The 13,350-nt window shown below is 40.9% G+C and overlaps 1 protein-coding gene across 6 annotated transcripts in view; it reads right to left on the bottom strand.

The window, feature by feature from the left end:
* The window catches only part of PRKG1 (protein kinase cGMP-dependent 1), a 466,513-nt gene that overhangs the window by 80,997 nt on the left and 372,166 nt on the right, over positions 1-13,350 (bottom strand). For 5 of the 6 annotated variants that reach the window (XM_035330176.1, XM_035330177.1, XM_035330178.1 and 2 more), the window contains one exon: positions 8,678-8,743. In XM_035330176.1, the coding sequence (XP_035186067.1) occupies positions 8,678-8,743 (66 nt within the window). Of the gene's footprint in view, positions 1-8,677; positions 8,744-11,618; positions 11,829-13,350 lie in introns of those variants that run through there. The other variant, XM_035330179.1, reaches the window with a different exon arrangement.

Genomic DNA, 13,350 nt, shown 5'->3' with positions numbered 1-13,350 from the left:
GGAGTCACTTTTTTATTGTCTACCTCAGAGCTGTTTGTCTATCACCTTGGTCATAACTTCCCCCAGAATTTCATCAGAGAACTGCTCAGTTTTTCTCTGCATAGCCCTTTCTTTTCATTTTTTTCATTCTCTCCTCATAACCAATTTTCTCCATGGATAAATCTCACCCCAACTGGGAAAAATAGTAAAGCAGAAGAAATGAAAATCTCCAATGAAAGGACATTCAGCTCAGCTTGTACGGGGTCAGTCGTGCTAGGATAAACTTTTTTTTTTTTTTTTATGTTATTTTTCTCTGATTTCCATTACCAAGAGGGTTGTTACAGCAACCTTTCAAGACACCTTATAGCTAGCTATCCCATCACAAACCAAAAAAAGGCTTTCAAATATGGACAAAAATGTAAAAGACAAGACGAAAATTGGGAAATCCCCCAAATATTTAAAATTCTCTCTTAAAAACAAACAACAACACAGCAACTACCCAGAAATAGGTATGTGCAACTGAAGAAGACAAACAGAAAAACAACATTTAGCACTCAGTATCTGCAAATAGCAGGCAATTTTGAAGCACTACTAGCCTCCATCGGGAGCAGCTGTGCCTTGAGTTTTAGTGGCTCAGCTTGTCTCTAATATTTGCATCAGGCAATTTGTACTTCCAGCACCTACAACATTTACACCTGTAAATCTCAGCGCTATGGGAAAATATTATCAACATAAACAAATTATGTGGAGGAAAAAAATCACATATAAACAAAAGATGAATCTGAATCATCAACTGCAGTGTAAATATTCTTACAGTTCAGAAGAACACAAACTCTTTTACACGCTGTTCTTGGTTCAATAGGTAGATGTGAAAAAAAAAAAAAAAGTTTAAAAAACTGCACAAACTTCTCTCAGGGTGCCAACAATGATCAAAATTTTACAAACATGTTTTGAAAATTTTCTTCCTGTTTTATCTCCATACAAAGTAGCTGCAAGTAAAGCATGTCTGTATGTGTTTATTCAAATTAATTTCCTAAACAGACACTGAAGGTTGTGTAGGCACTCCCACTTGTGCCTACACAGTTTTTAGCAGAAGATGTCTTAGGCAAAATTTCTGAGCGGATCAGTCCATCAAATTCTGTGTATTGGCATAATTAACTTTTCCCCAGTCAGTACATCCTATTTCTACACCAGATCTAATAACCCTTCCAAGGAGTGTGAAAATTTACTAAGTCAAACCATGACAGGGCTAGGGCCAAGCTTGAAATACCTTGGGGTCAGCCACATAGTACCTCTCCCACTGTTACTTTCTTCCTAGAGGATGAATTACTGCAGTACCACAATGGGAAATACTTAACTAGCAACTGTTTGTTTTATTTTACATAGGTTTTTAGCAAGTCATAAGCACAGAAAGTCTATGAATTCTTTAAAAAGAAGTGTTCTTGGAAATAAAAACCAGTAAAAGATATCTGACAATGAAAAAACGTTATAAAATATTAATACATTTACCTACATCATATATTACATCAGAAGAAAGCTACTTCTGCAAAAAGCTTCCTAGCTCCCCAAGCAGAGAAAGGTTCTACAAATAGTCAGATGACTTGGCTGCATAGTTTGACAACTCCCATGAATTACATGTTAATTTGGAAGTTTTCAAGCTAATTTCCCAATCCCCCTAGTTGGGTCTACGCTTCACTGAGGACAGGAAAAGCATCTCTGTCCACTCCAGATAGGCTGTCTAAATCACCCGGGTTTACTGCTGAGCCTCAGCACAGAGAACAATGCAGCCTGCCCACCATGGAGGTCCCTTAGCAAGTCTGTCATCCCCTTCTGGTCAGCCTTATCACCTTCCGATCTGTTTCCCCTGTTGGGTTAATTGAACCATGGAACCTCTTTCTCCATGACAGCGTGCATGGACGTGTTGAAACTTGGAAAATTTTCCTACCTATTACAAAGCTTGTTTCTTTGAAATACACCTGAACATGTAGCACTTCCCCCCCTCCCCCGCTTTTTTCTTTCATATTCCTCTTTCTTGGAAACAAACTAGGGTGGACAAAATTAACAGAGCTCTCAGAGCAGCCAGTACAGAGCTTTTACTAATGCTGCCACCTTGCCTGGAAAACCCATCTTTGAAGCTCACTTCATTTGCTATGGATTTTCTAAATATTGGTAGAATATGGATCTCAAACCAACTAGCCAATTCTCTTCAGCCATTCCCCAAAACAAAACTCCCAGATTATAAATTAATTGCCTATTAATCATTTCCTAAATGCGCCACCCTCTTATGATGAAAATTTCTAAGAACTGAAGCCAGCTAGATGGAAGGAACCTTAGGTGTCCTTGTCCAGTTTATTTACACAAAGAGCCCCTTTCATTTCTCACTGTTCCATTTTTAGCAGAGAACCACAGTAATGGATCAACTTTTTAAACTTTCTCTTTAAGCTTAATCGATGACCTTCCAGTATTAGTAGTCATTATTTTTCCTTTTTCTCTGAAAATTTACAGTCATTTCTATTGATACAAGTCCACAAAATGTTTTCACATTTATGCTATTCAGATCTGACCACATCCGTTTCCAAACACATCCAGGACTCCCTCACTACTAGTACTTCAATATCTTCTTCAAAGTGATTTTGACCCAAACCAGATTGCCATTCTGGACAGCTCTTCCCTAAAAGGTTCTAGTCTACTGAATCCCCAAGATATGAGTCCCCTTTATTAATATTTCTCCAGCTGTGCTTCATGCTGTTTTTCCCCTATCATGTTTCTGTCATCTCTGTGCAAATTTTGGACCTGACATACAGCACATACCTTTCTGTTTTTGAGATAAGAACATGATTCCCTCTGCTCAGGAGGCAACAGTTTTCCTTCTCTTGCTCCTTGCATAATTCCTCGTTTTGCTACAGATTCCATGCAGAACTTCCCATGACGGCTGCAAAGGCTCCCTTCTTTGTACAGTCACAGCCTGGATTTCTCCACAGATTGCAGGCCTTGGCTTTTTTTATGCTTATGCTTTTTTTTTTTTTTTCCCCGTCTTGTAGGTCATGTTTTCCCTCTTTTCACAATCACAGAATCACAGAATCAGCTAGCTTGGAAGAGACCTCCAAGATCACCTAGCCCAACCTCTGACCTCTGACTAACAAATCCTCCACTAAACCATATCCCTAAGCTCCACATCTAAACGTCTTTTCAAGACCTCCAGGGATGGTGACTCAACCACTTCCCTGGGCAGCCCATTCCTAACAACCCTTTCAGTAAAGAAGTTCTTCCTAATATCCAACCTAAACGTCCCCTGGCACAACTTTAGCCTACTCCCTGCCTCCCCCCCAGCAAAAAAAAGCAGCACTCCCACAACCCCTGAGAATCAGCAAGAGCTGTTTATTGCTGGGACATCTTGCAGGCAAGCCCACGGGATGTCCGTGGTGTTTGGTGGCTCCAAGCTAACGCTTGCGATGGAGCCTGAGCAACGAGTAGGGGGCTCGCCGGGCACTCCTGCGATGCTGGTGGTGCTCTCAAATGGCAGAGCACAAAGATGTGCCGCAGGAGTCCCAGGTCTGTCCCAGCAGAGGTGGATACACTTCCATCCGTTCCTCCACATCTGGTGGATCCAGCTCCATGGGCTCCACATGTTGGGCAGAAGGCTAAGCCAGTCCTTGCCCAGGACTGGCCAAATGGGATGCCTTCCATCCAGAATGTTCTCAGGCTAGGGTGCCGAACCAGGGGATGGTCCAGTCCCACGCCTCGGTCCCATGCCACTGTTGGCTTGGTTTTTATGCATGGGTCTGACGCTGCCCTCTGGTTTACGGCCATTACTGGGTCCTGCACTGTGCTCTGGACTATGGGCACACCTCTGCTCCCCGCGGTGTCTGCCTGATGCTCCCGCCTTCGCCCCACATCACTGTTGCTCCTATGGTAAGGCCCAGGCCCCCTGTCGCTGGGTGTTTGAGGGGCCGACCTGTTCCTCACACAGTTGCAGTTACCGCCTGTATGTGTCTGTGGGCTGGGCGCCAGAGGTCCCTTGGGCACTGGTGTCTCTTGTGCCACCGGCGCTATCCCTCCATCCACGACAGGTCTCCTTCTGGTCAGGTGCATTCCTTCTTGGTGCTTCACTGGACTGCATCGCTGTCCTTGCACACCAAGGAGGCCTGCTGCTCGCCTTGCTCTTCTAGTCTTCTTCCTGCCGCACAAGCTGGCAGTCAGAGGGCCGAGATGCTCAGCGAGTGGTGGGCCAGCTGCAGGGGGCCTGTTTTATAGGGCCCGCAGCAAAGGCGGGGCAGTGGTGGCCACCGTGACCTCAGCCTCTGTGATGGAGGGGCCCACGCGTGGCCAAAGGCGGCTGTGCTGGGAGCGGCCTGGAAGATGCCCTCCCGTGGACAAGGAGGAGGGTTGTGGGGCTGAGGGCCCCTTTTCTGGGGCTGGCTTCCTCAGGCCATTTGGCTTGCCAGACAGAAAGGCTGCCCCTCAGCCACAGGGACTGCCCTGCACCTCCAATCCTGTGCCCTTGGTTTGTTTTTGACACTGGTATTTAGGTAATTTCATTCTATTCTTTATGGAAAAGAAGGGCTTTTCAGCCCCTAGAAGGTGCATCTTCAGCCCTAGCATTGTTGTCTCTATAGACAAATCTGCCATACACTGATGTCTGAGCTGGTATCTGTAATGGTTCTAGGTACAGTTCTATGTACTTTTACTTCTCCATGTCTTCAGTATCAACCCAAATTTCAAAATCAGACCCTCATTTTTCCTCCACCATCAACTCTACCATGGTATATACTGTCCTTATAGAGCCTCCAGCACACACCCATCTCCAATAGCTTCCATTCCCTGAATATATATACTCCATATACACTTCACCTTTTGCTAATAACTTATTTACTAATAACTAATGCTATGACATTTTCTTCCTTCTTATTGCCTTAAAAGCACGTGCAAAAACTTCCTATTTGCTGCCCTAAGTTTACTGACTCTCACCATTTGTTGGCTTCTTATGTCTAGGCCAAAATGGTATCAACGGATTGAGCTAAAGTACTCAACTAAATTACCTTCCACATTCACATTTACTTTATGCCACACATACTAATTTCAGAAAATACAATGTAGAATCTATATGAAATAGTTCACTGATATCTAGTTTAAAATAGCAAATTTCAAGTTCAGCTTTGACCCTGTATCTTCATTGTTGGCTTCAGGTCATTGCTAAAGGACAAGTTCCTAAAGGTTCAGCTCACAGGTTGTTCATGAGCAATTTATATTCACTCACACGGGAGTGAAACGCAGCATAATCTGACATTAAGCTTTAGTGAAGTCAGCTGAAACTTCTGCTACAGCTTGGTTCGAACTGGATGATCAGCTTCATCTCACCTCCTGCGTGGTGGAGACTGCTGATGAAGTCAGAGAGCACCAAGGACCAAATTCTGGTCAAAGCCATTATTCTGGTAAATGAAGGAACTGAAAAATGTAATTGCAAAACAGACAGAATGTCTGTGTTGTCTGTCAAAATAAAATTTCATTCACAGAAGCAAATCTGCAGGAATGAATATATTTGTGACCATAATGGCCTTATTGTTTCACAAGGAAATTAAAAAGAAAGGCAGCACTGACATCGTGAGAATTTGTTAACTAAAGACCCGTCACATAGTAAGTAGCATTTGGCTTTCCTCAGGGTCTTTTCAACCCCTGGAGCTACACTCCTGTAGCATTTTACTACATATTTTTTCAAATTTCAGAAATGATTTTAGGCAACCATTTCATCTTTTTTAAGCTTAAGCAACATCCAATCTCACAGCCAACTCTCCCAGAGCTTGCTGGTGGCCTGGCTCATTCTTATGAAGGAAGTTTCCTGCCTTATTATCCTCAAAACCCTCCAGCAACTAGAATTGCCCTACAATTACTCGTAATACTGCCAAATGCAGAGATCAGACTTCCATCTCTTGGGAATAACTTGGTGTGACAGCAAGGTGTGACTCTCGAAATTGAACTGTTCACTGGACGGGAGCAAGTCGGCCTTATTACAGTGAGGCTCACCAGATCCGTTTGACCATTAAGGAAATGATATCATTGCATAACTTGTTCTTGGAAATTGCCACATCAATTTTGCTGAAATGTTTCATATTTGGATTGATACACAGAGCATGAAAATTGCTACTTCAGTAGTTACATCTGATTAAGCAAGAGCTTGTCTTGTAATAGAAAATATTAAAAAACCTTAGTGACAAGCATCACTCATGCTGCTCAGAACAGCTTTTGACTGTCAGTACAGCTGGCTTCTGTTTCCATTGCTGCCTTGCATACAGCTCAGTGCTAACCTTTATGTTGACCACCATGGCAAACCAAGTGTTTTAATAATTCAGTGTATCTGGACATACAGAAATGCTATTCTCCTCATTAACTGAACAGTGTCTGCACAATTTTCCGAATTTACAGAAGTCTTCTTATTAAATTTTCTCAATTTTAAAATTAGCTTCTACAGTTATCCACATACCCATAAAACAATAATCTAAGAGAAAAGCTATAACAAGTCAGAATTGGTCAGGACAGAGGACAGCCATTCTTGAACTATAAATAGTGCTATAAATAGCAGTACTTTTCTTGCTCTATATATAGGATTCTTATAAATAGCGTTACTCTGCTATTAATTGCCGAGCATTACTAGAATCTCTGGTATAGATTAACTACAGCTTCATCAGTTAAATATAACTTGTGCTTCCTTACTATTTCAAGGGCATTATATTCAGAGAAAAAGGCCCATTAGACAAGCAAGCAAACAGTCTGAAAAATGATCTGGAAGGAATTGCTCGTTATTTATTTATTTTTAAAATCTTACGGTACAAACCAAAAATGTCCCTCACAGAAGTGTTCAGAAAAAAATGCAGAAATAACTCTTTGCTTTACATTTCTCTGAATTAATGCTTACTAAAATATTCAATTGTGTTGATTCTTCTTGCCCCACAGAATGATAAGGGATATTATTTATTTTAGCTGCCAGGCTACCATGCATGTATATGCAAAAGAAATTACTCAACTGACAGTCCTGAAGTTCACCAGCTGTTTTTGACAGCAACACCATGTATTTTTTAAATTGATCATAGCTTAACTAACATTAAGGATACCTAGGATTTTTGAAGTATTCTTCCTCAGTTCTGCCACTACAGAATACTGGATTTTTAGAAATGAAGGTCTGGAGGAAGTCTCAAAAAATAACTGAACACAAAACTGTACTAAACCAGGACTGAGTGTATTTAGACCACCCCTACACGAGGCAGTAGGCATCTCCTATTAATATCATCAGACTACAAGAATGAATCAGAGGTCACTCCTGACCCAGCAGCCAAACTTTTACTGCATCTAGTGTCAATTCTACATACCTGAGGAGGAGTTCAAGAACAGATCAAGCAGCTGAGACTCCCTAGAGCCAATGTAAGTCCTACATATTTAATAAATCAAATAGATTTATTTTCTTTCTGAACACTTGCAAACCTCTTGTTTTCCTTTGGCAAGGAGCACCATGAGCCACCCCTGTGTGAAGAGCCATCTCCTTTTGGCTGTTACATCCCACCTACAGGTATCTTTGGGTTCTCACTCTGGAGGAGGCAGTGAAAAATCAATTCCATTCATCCTAAAAATCTCTATTGTGATTTCACAGATCTGTACTACATTCTCTTCTATCACCTCTTTCCCAAATAAAGTCTCAACCTACTTACTTGCTAACAGAAGCCATTATACTTTTTACCCTCCTCCAAACAATTTTTGTGTCTAACATACCATTTTGAAGGTAGCAAGAACAACATGCAGCATGCAAAGTCCAGGCAAACCATAGACATACTTTTATTATTATTTTTTTTCTTAATGATTCCTAAACAGATTTTTATTTTATTTTACTTAGGTCACAGCTGAACTCTGAGCTGATCTTTTTTTGCGGCACCATCCATTACAAAATCAGTCTTCCCTGTGCAGTAATAAGACACACAGCTAACACTCGCTTTCCAGCGTGAGGCGTCTCCATATCTTGTGATGTTCATTCCTGTGCCTCATAGCCCTCACAACTGGAAAACCATCCCAAGAGTCACACTAGATTTTCAAGGTAATGCTACTTTTTTTTTTTTTTTTTTTTTTTTTTTATCCCTTTCCCAGCAGTCATAGGAAGCTGTCAACTTTGCAGCGCTGTTTACTGGACTGCAGGCATTTTTTGTCTAGATTAAAAATCACCAATGTAAAATAGGAAAGACATTACTATGCTCTTCTGATCTACCACCTCTGAAGCCACAGAGCTTCAAGCAGAGTTGGGTCCTTTGGACAGGGACTCTCCAACTCCACATGGAAAAGAATAACAACATGTTTCTCTAACATTTGCCAGAGGATTTACTTCTTTCATGACATTTTGCTGATGCAATCTCAATCTGTGTACCACCATAACACCCGGATCTGTTTCCACAGTAATGCTCTTTCCCCATTTATTTCTATTTTGTCTTTCTGCACATCTTAATTTTCTGCATTTGTCATCACTGAATTTTGTCTTATTCATTTAGGTGGATGTTCTCTCTACTTCATCAAGGACACATGTAATACATTGTGAATGTATTTCTCAAAATTAAATGACAACTCTACAGAACATTTTCTAGGGCTCTAGTTTAAAAAAAAAAAAATGTAAATGGTGTAAACTGGAGATACACAAAGCCACAAGACAGGAAAATTATGTACTTACTCTCTGTCTATGACCAGACAAGTTACTGCTTCAGCTGCAATGACATTGGCAGTTCTGACATCCTCCCTGAAAGAAAAACGCATTATATTTACAAATATATTTAATTCTTAAAGCACTTAAAGAATAAAATTCTGGGTTTCACAACTTTTTTCATATATTGATTTGGACAGATGTTCATCATCTGTACAGGCCTCAAGTATGTGAGAGCTAAAAGCCACACATGAGAAGAAAACCAGAAATAGGTTCCCCTTGTAAATAGGACATCAGACCATGCACTGGGCCGTGTTTTTTTCTTAGACAAAATCTTTTATCTTATGGTGTATGTAAATGGTTATAAAAGTATCAGCCATTCATTTATTTGTGAACGTTTAGACTTCTGCTATGTCCTTCTTCCCCAAAACCTACATTTTATCTACCCGGGACACGGTCCAGAGGGAAATATCTCAACGCCAAAATGCGAAGCATGCAGTCAAGTAGGACACTAGAGCAGGCTACAGGATTCACCAGGCATTTGCTCTCCGAGCACAGAGCGCAGAGGTTGGGACTAAACCCTGAAAGGGGGTCAGATTAGGAGGGGAGTATTGAAAGGTCTCAGCATAAATCTCTTCTCTCAACCGTTTTCCAGGTAGCTTCAGCACTAGCTCAGCAAAGCCATTTAAAGGCTTTTAAATGGTGCTGCTACTTTTCACCAGCTTCTCAGAAACATTGTGCTTAGAAATGGTTTCTGTGCACCTGTCTTGTGCAACTTCATTATCAATTATTTTGTGTTTTCCCTCCTCCTGCCACACAGAGCTTGCCAAGGTCAGCCCCAATTAAAAAATATGAAGTTATTTCATTTTAATCAGACCAGTTTAGTGCTTCATCATGGCTTAAATGTCATTGCATTTTATTTTATTTTATTTTATTTTATTTATTTTTTTTGCGTTGGCAAACCAAATTCACAAGACTCAGGGTCACTGCTTTATTCAAAACCACTCAAAATTTTACCATCTATGAATGGTAAATGGATTACAGGCAAAATAGGTCCACTTCTTTTAAACACATCTAATTCATTTAGACTGGAAAACCAGTGCTCCTTTCCACTGAAGTAGAAAATGAGATTTAAAAATGCTGTTGGAAATAGCTGTTCCCCTGTTTAAAGACTGGAGGTATTAAAGCACTAATATGGTGAAAAGAAGTTTGGTACACGCACACTCATACAGGAAAAGGCACTCTCTCTTTAACTGATAATTAAATTTACTTTAAGTACTTTCAAGCTATCTTTAATTTACTATCCTTAAACTATCTTTAAAGCATAGCAAGCAGAAATACAATTGAAGTAAACATTAATGCTCAATCCTGCATCCAAATACTTTCTTTGAGCTTATTTTCAATTAGAGTACATTAATGCTAATTTATCCATGCCAATAAACAAAATAATGGTAATTTAAAACAAGTAGAAAAAAAGTAGCCTAACAGTGTGATACAAATATTTCTATTAACTTCTAAAAAATTGGTAAATATAGAAAGGATAAGGAATTATAATATTTAATATTCCATTAAGTTGCTGTAGCCAACTTTTGCTCATATATTATTAATTTATTAAAAAAGCATGCAAGGTTTTTGGTTGTCATTAATTCCAGTTAAAACTTAACATACTTGTCTTTCTATGCAGGATGCCTTTCTGTCACAAAGAGCTTACCATTATGGAATTATTTTCAGATTATAAACAAGTAAAATACAGGTGTTATTGCTTCAGTTCAAATGTCTTAAATACACTTTAATGTTAAAGATTAAAATACAGAAATTACTGTTATGGTTACCACTATCTTGTACTTAATGCATGTGTTTAAGCAGCATGAAATTAGTGTAGAACGAAGGCTCTTTCCCAAGGGACATTTTATTTAGCTCTAACCTGAGCCACAGGGATGGTAAAAGTTTCTATAATGCAGAAAGTCACACGATTTTGAGGCTTCCTTATGTTCAGCACACACAGAATTAACTGATAAATCAGGGAAAATACAATTTTTTTATGAATTATGTTGTGCAAAACCACTTCCCCATAAGTTTGCATGCCCCAAACAGCCCTAAAATGTCCAGCTCCACAGCACTTCTCATGGAAATAATGAAACTGTAACAAAGAAATGTGGGGAGAAAGCATTAATCCAAAGGGGATGCTCTGAGGTGCTCCCTCTGTGCAGTCACTGGGGAGCTGGCTACCAAACCCAATGCTGCCACCACTGAAGGACCCTGGTCCTGCACGCAGAAGTGTTCTGCTCCTGCCACCGGGGCACACCTGTCCCAGCGGAGAGGCAGAGGTGCCACCTGCACAACACCAAACTGAGCAATAAGACGAACAGACTGACTGCCACCAGCCAACTTGGATTTCTGGGGGTCCAGCACCGCTCGTGGCAGTGGCTACATGTCACTGCCGCAGTGCAGGCTCCCTCTTATCACCTGCTCCGGAGAAAATCGATTTCACAAGACCGAGGTGGGTTAGGAAAGTGCTGGGTCCCATGAATTTCTGCTTTGCTGAGCAGCCTTATGTTTTCCCAGTCTAAATCGATTTTACGTGGTTTTATAAACCTAGCGAGCTCCCACATTAGGGGGATTTACCCATCATGCAGGATTAAAAATCTGATCATGTTCTTAGAAACAGAAGGATGAAGCAGAAGGAAAGTCAACATATTTTCAACTCTACATGAACATTAATCTTTTACATGCACCAGCTGTGAAATACAAGACAGTTTTAAACACTGCCTACTCTTACTGTACCCTTACAAATTACAAACATTCCTAGAGACGTGCAACTCCTCTATGAATTAAACTCAACGACCTTTGCAGCAAAACAAATGGTCAGAATACATGTAAAGGTTATATAGCAAAAGGTGGCTGCCAGCTGCAGCAGATGGCATTAAATGCAACAAGCAATTATTAGAAAGCATTGCTTGCGAGCACTGACTCGGATGTTTTCTCGGCTTCATCACAGGAGTACTCATCACTGCTCCCAGAGAAAAAGCGCTCTTCATCAGAGCAATTGCCTTCACTCTCTGAATAATCCATTGCTGATGTTTGCCTTCACCATTTTCTCTCAGGAAAACGCCTGCTTTCTTCCAGCCAGTTACTGTATTTTATCCTCTGGGTGAGCTCTGGTATTTTACAGTCCCTCCAGCTTCAAGCTTCTCGACTTGGAAAAAGATCGCAGCTGCTCAGAGGGTTTCTAGTGTGCATTGTTGGGAAATTCAAGCTGAGTGTGTTTGGGAGCAGCCACGAAGAGGTGCAGGCAGCACACAGGCAGGCACAGATCCCCACTACCAAAAGCCCTGGCAGGATATTCTGTACCACCCCGCTTCAGTAGGCGCTCGTTAACCCCACAGTGGAATTAGGTGGTAATCGAGCACATCTTGCACTACAGTAGATCATGCAACACAGCAAATCTTGTGCTTATTTTTGTCGAGGCTAACCAGTTTCATAAAAATTAAAAATCTTTTTACCCCCAAAGATCAAAGGAATCCTCCCTCCTGCCTTCCAAAATTGTAAAAGAGGGAAAAAAATACAAATGCATTATCTAGAAGAAGAAATACGTACACATACTCCCTGGTTATAATTTGTCACCACGTGTATCTCCAGAAGATTCAACAGCTTTGATTCTGATAAGTCTTCAGCAACTTAAGAGCTATAATGCTGTCTCCAGGAAAGCCTTCTGATAAAAACGTGTTGATACACTGCATTTATAAAGCTGTGTTGGAAAATACAAATACGGAAAACAAGGGAGCTTTCATCAGAGACTACATATGAGGCCCTATGACAGTCTCTGTTATCTGGTTCTACCTACTTTGATCATAAAAAATTAACTTTGATTTTAAAATCTCTGAGATGATTGCTATCTTTTGCTTCCCACGTCCTACATCAGAGTCCTGTCCCAACTCTCATACCTCCTGCCACACACCACCACTCAAGAATGCCAATACAATCCTTGAAATGAATGGAAACTACATTTTAGAGGGTTTATGTCAGCTGTATGTTATTACGTTGGCTTGAACCTTGCAGTTCCCTCCCAGGAGCTATAGCTGCAAGGTGGATGTACTATGAAGGATTGTTGGTCTGGGGAAGCACTAGGTGTACATTCAGGATGTTAACCTCTGCAGTGGCTTGTTCACTGTAGCAGTGTAGAAAACTTTGTTTACTTCAGAAGTACATTCAACACTGACTTCTGTTTCACAACCAAGTATAAATCCAAAGCCAAGATTTCAGAGAAATACTGACTTGGCTGACAGATATGCTAAAGAAAGGTAGGAGATGTGTAAGTTGTTCTCAAAGGACATCATGATTTAGGGATGTGGTTTAGTGGTAGACTTGGCAGTGCTACGTTAATGGTTGGACTTGATGATCTCAGAGGTCTTTTCCAACCTAAAAGATTCTCTGTTTCTATGTTCCACGCTTAGGAATCCCTGCTCTTCACAATTTCCAGAAGATGGACATGATACTGCAAGCAGAGTCCCCTGCCTGCCCAGCTTTGGGACCAACCCCCCAGACGCAGCCACCCCATACAGAAGAGATTTATTAGGAGGCGCGAGCATGCTGACACTGGAAGTATCAAGTTTACAGCTGAGCCTCTTCTGCTCTTCCCATGATTGGCATTTTGTCAGTCAATATTAATTTCAAGGTAAAACGGAGGAGAGACATTTTAAGGT

This window comes from Oxyura jamaicensis, chromosome 6 (genome assembly GCF_011077185.1).
Source record: "Oxyura jamaicensis isolate SHBP4307 breed ruddy duck chromosome 6, BPBGC_Ojam_1.0, whole genome shotgun sequence".
Lineage (NCBI taxonomy): Eukaryota > Metazoa > Chordata > Aves > Anseriformes > Anatidae > Oxyura > Oxyura jamaicensis.
This window is presented reverse-complemented; position numbering and strand designations above follow the sequence as displayed.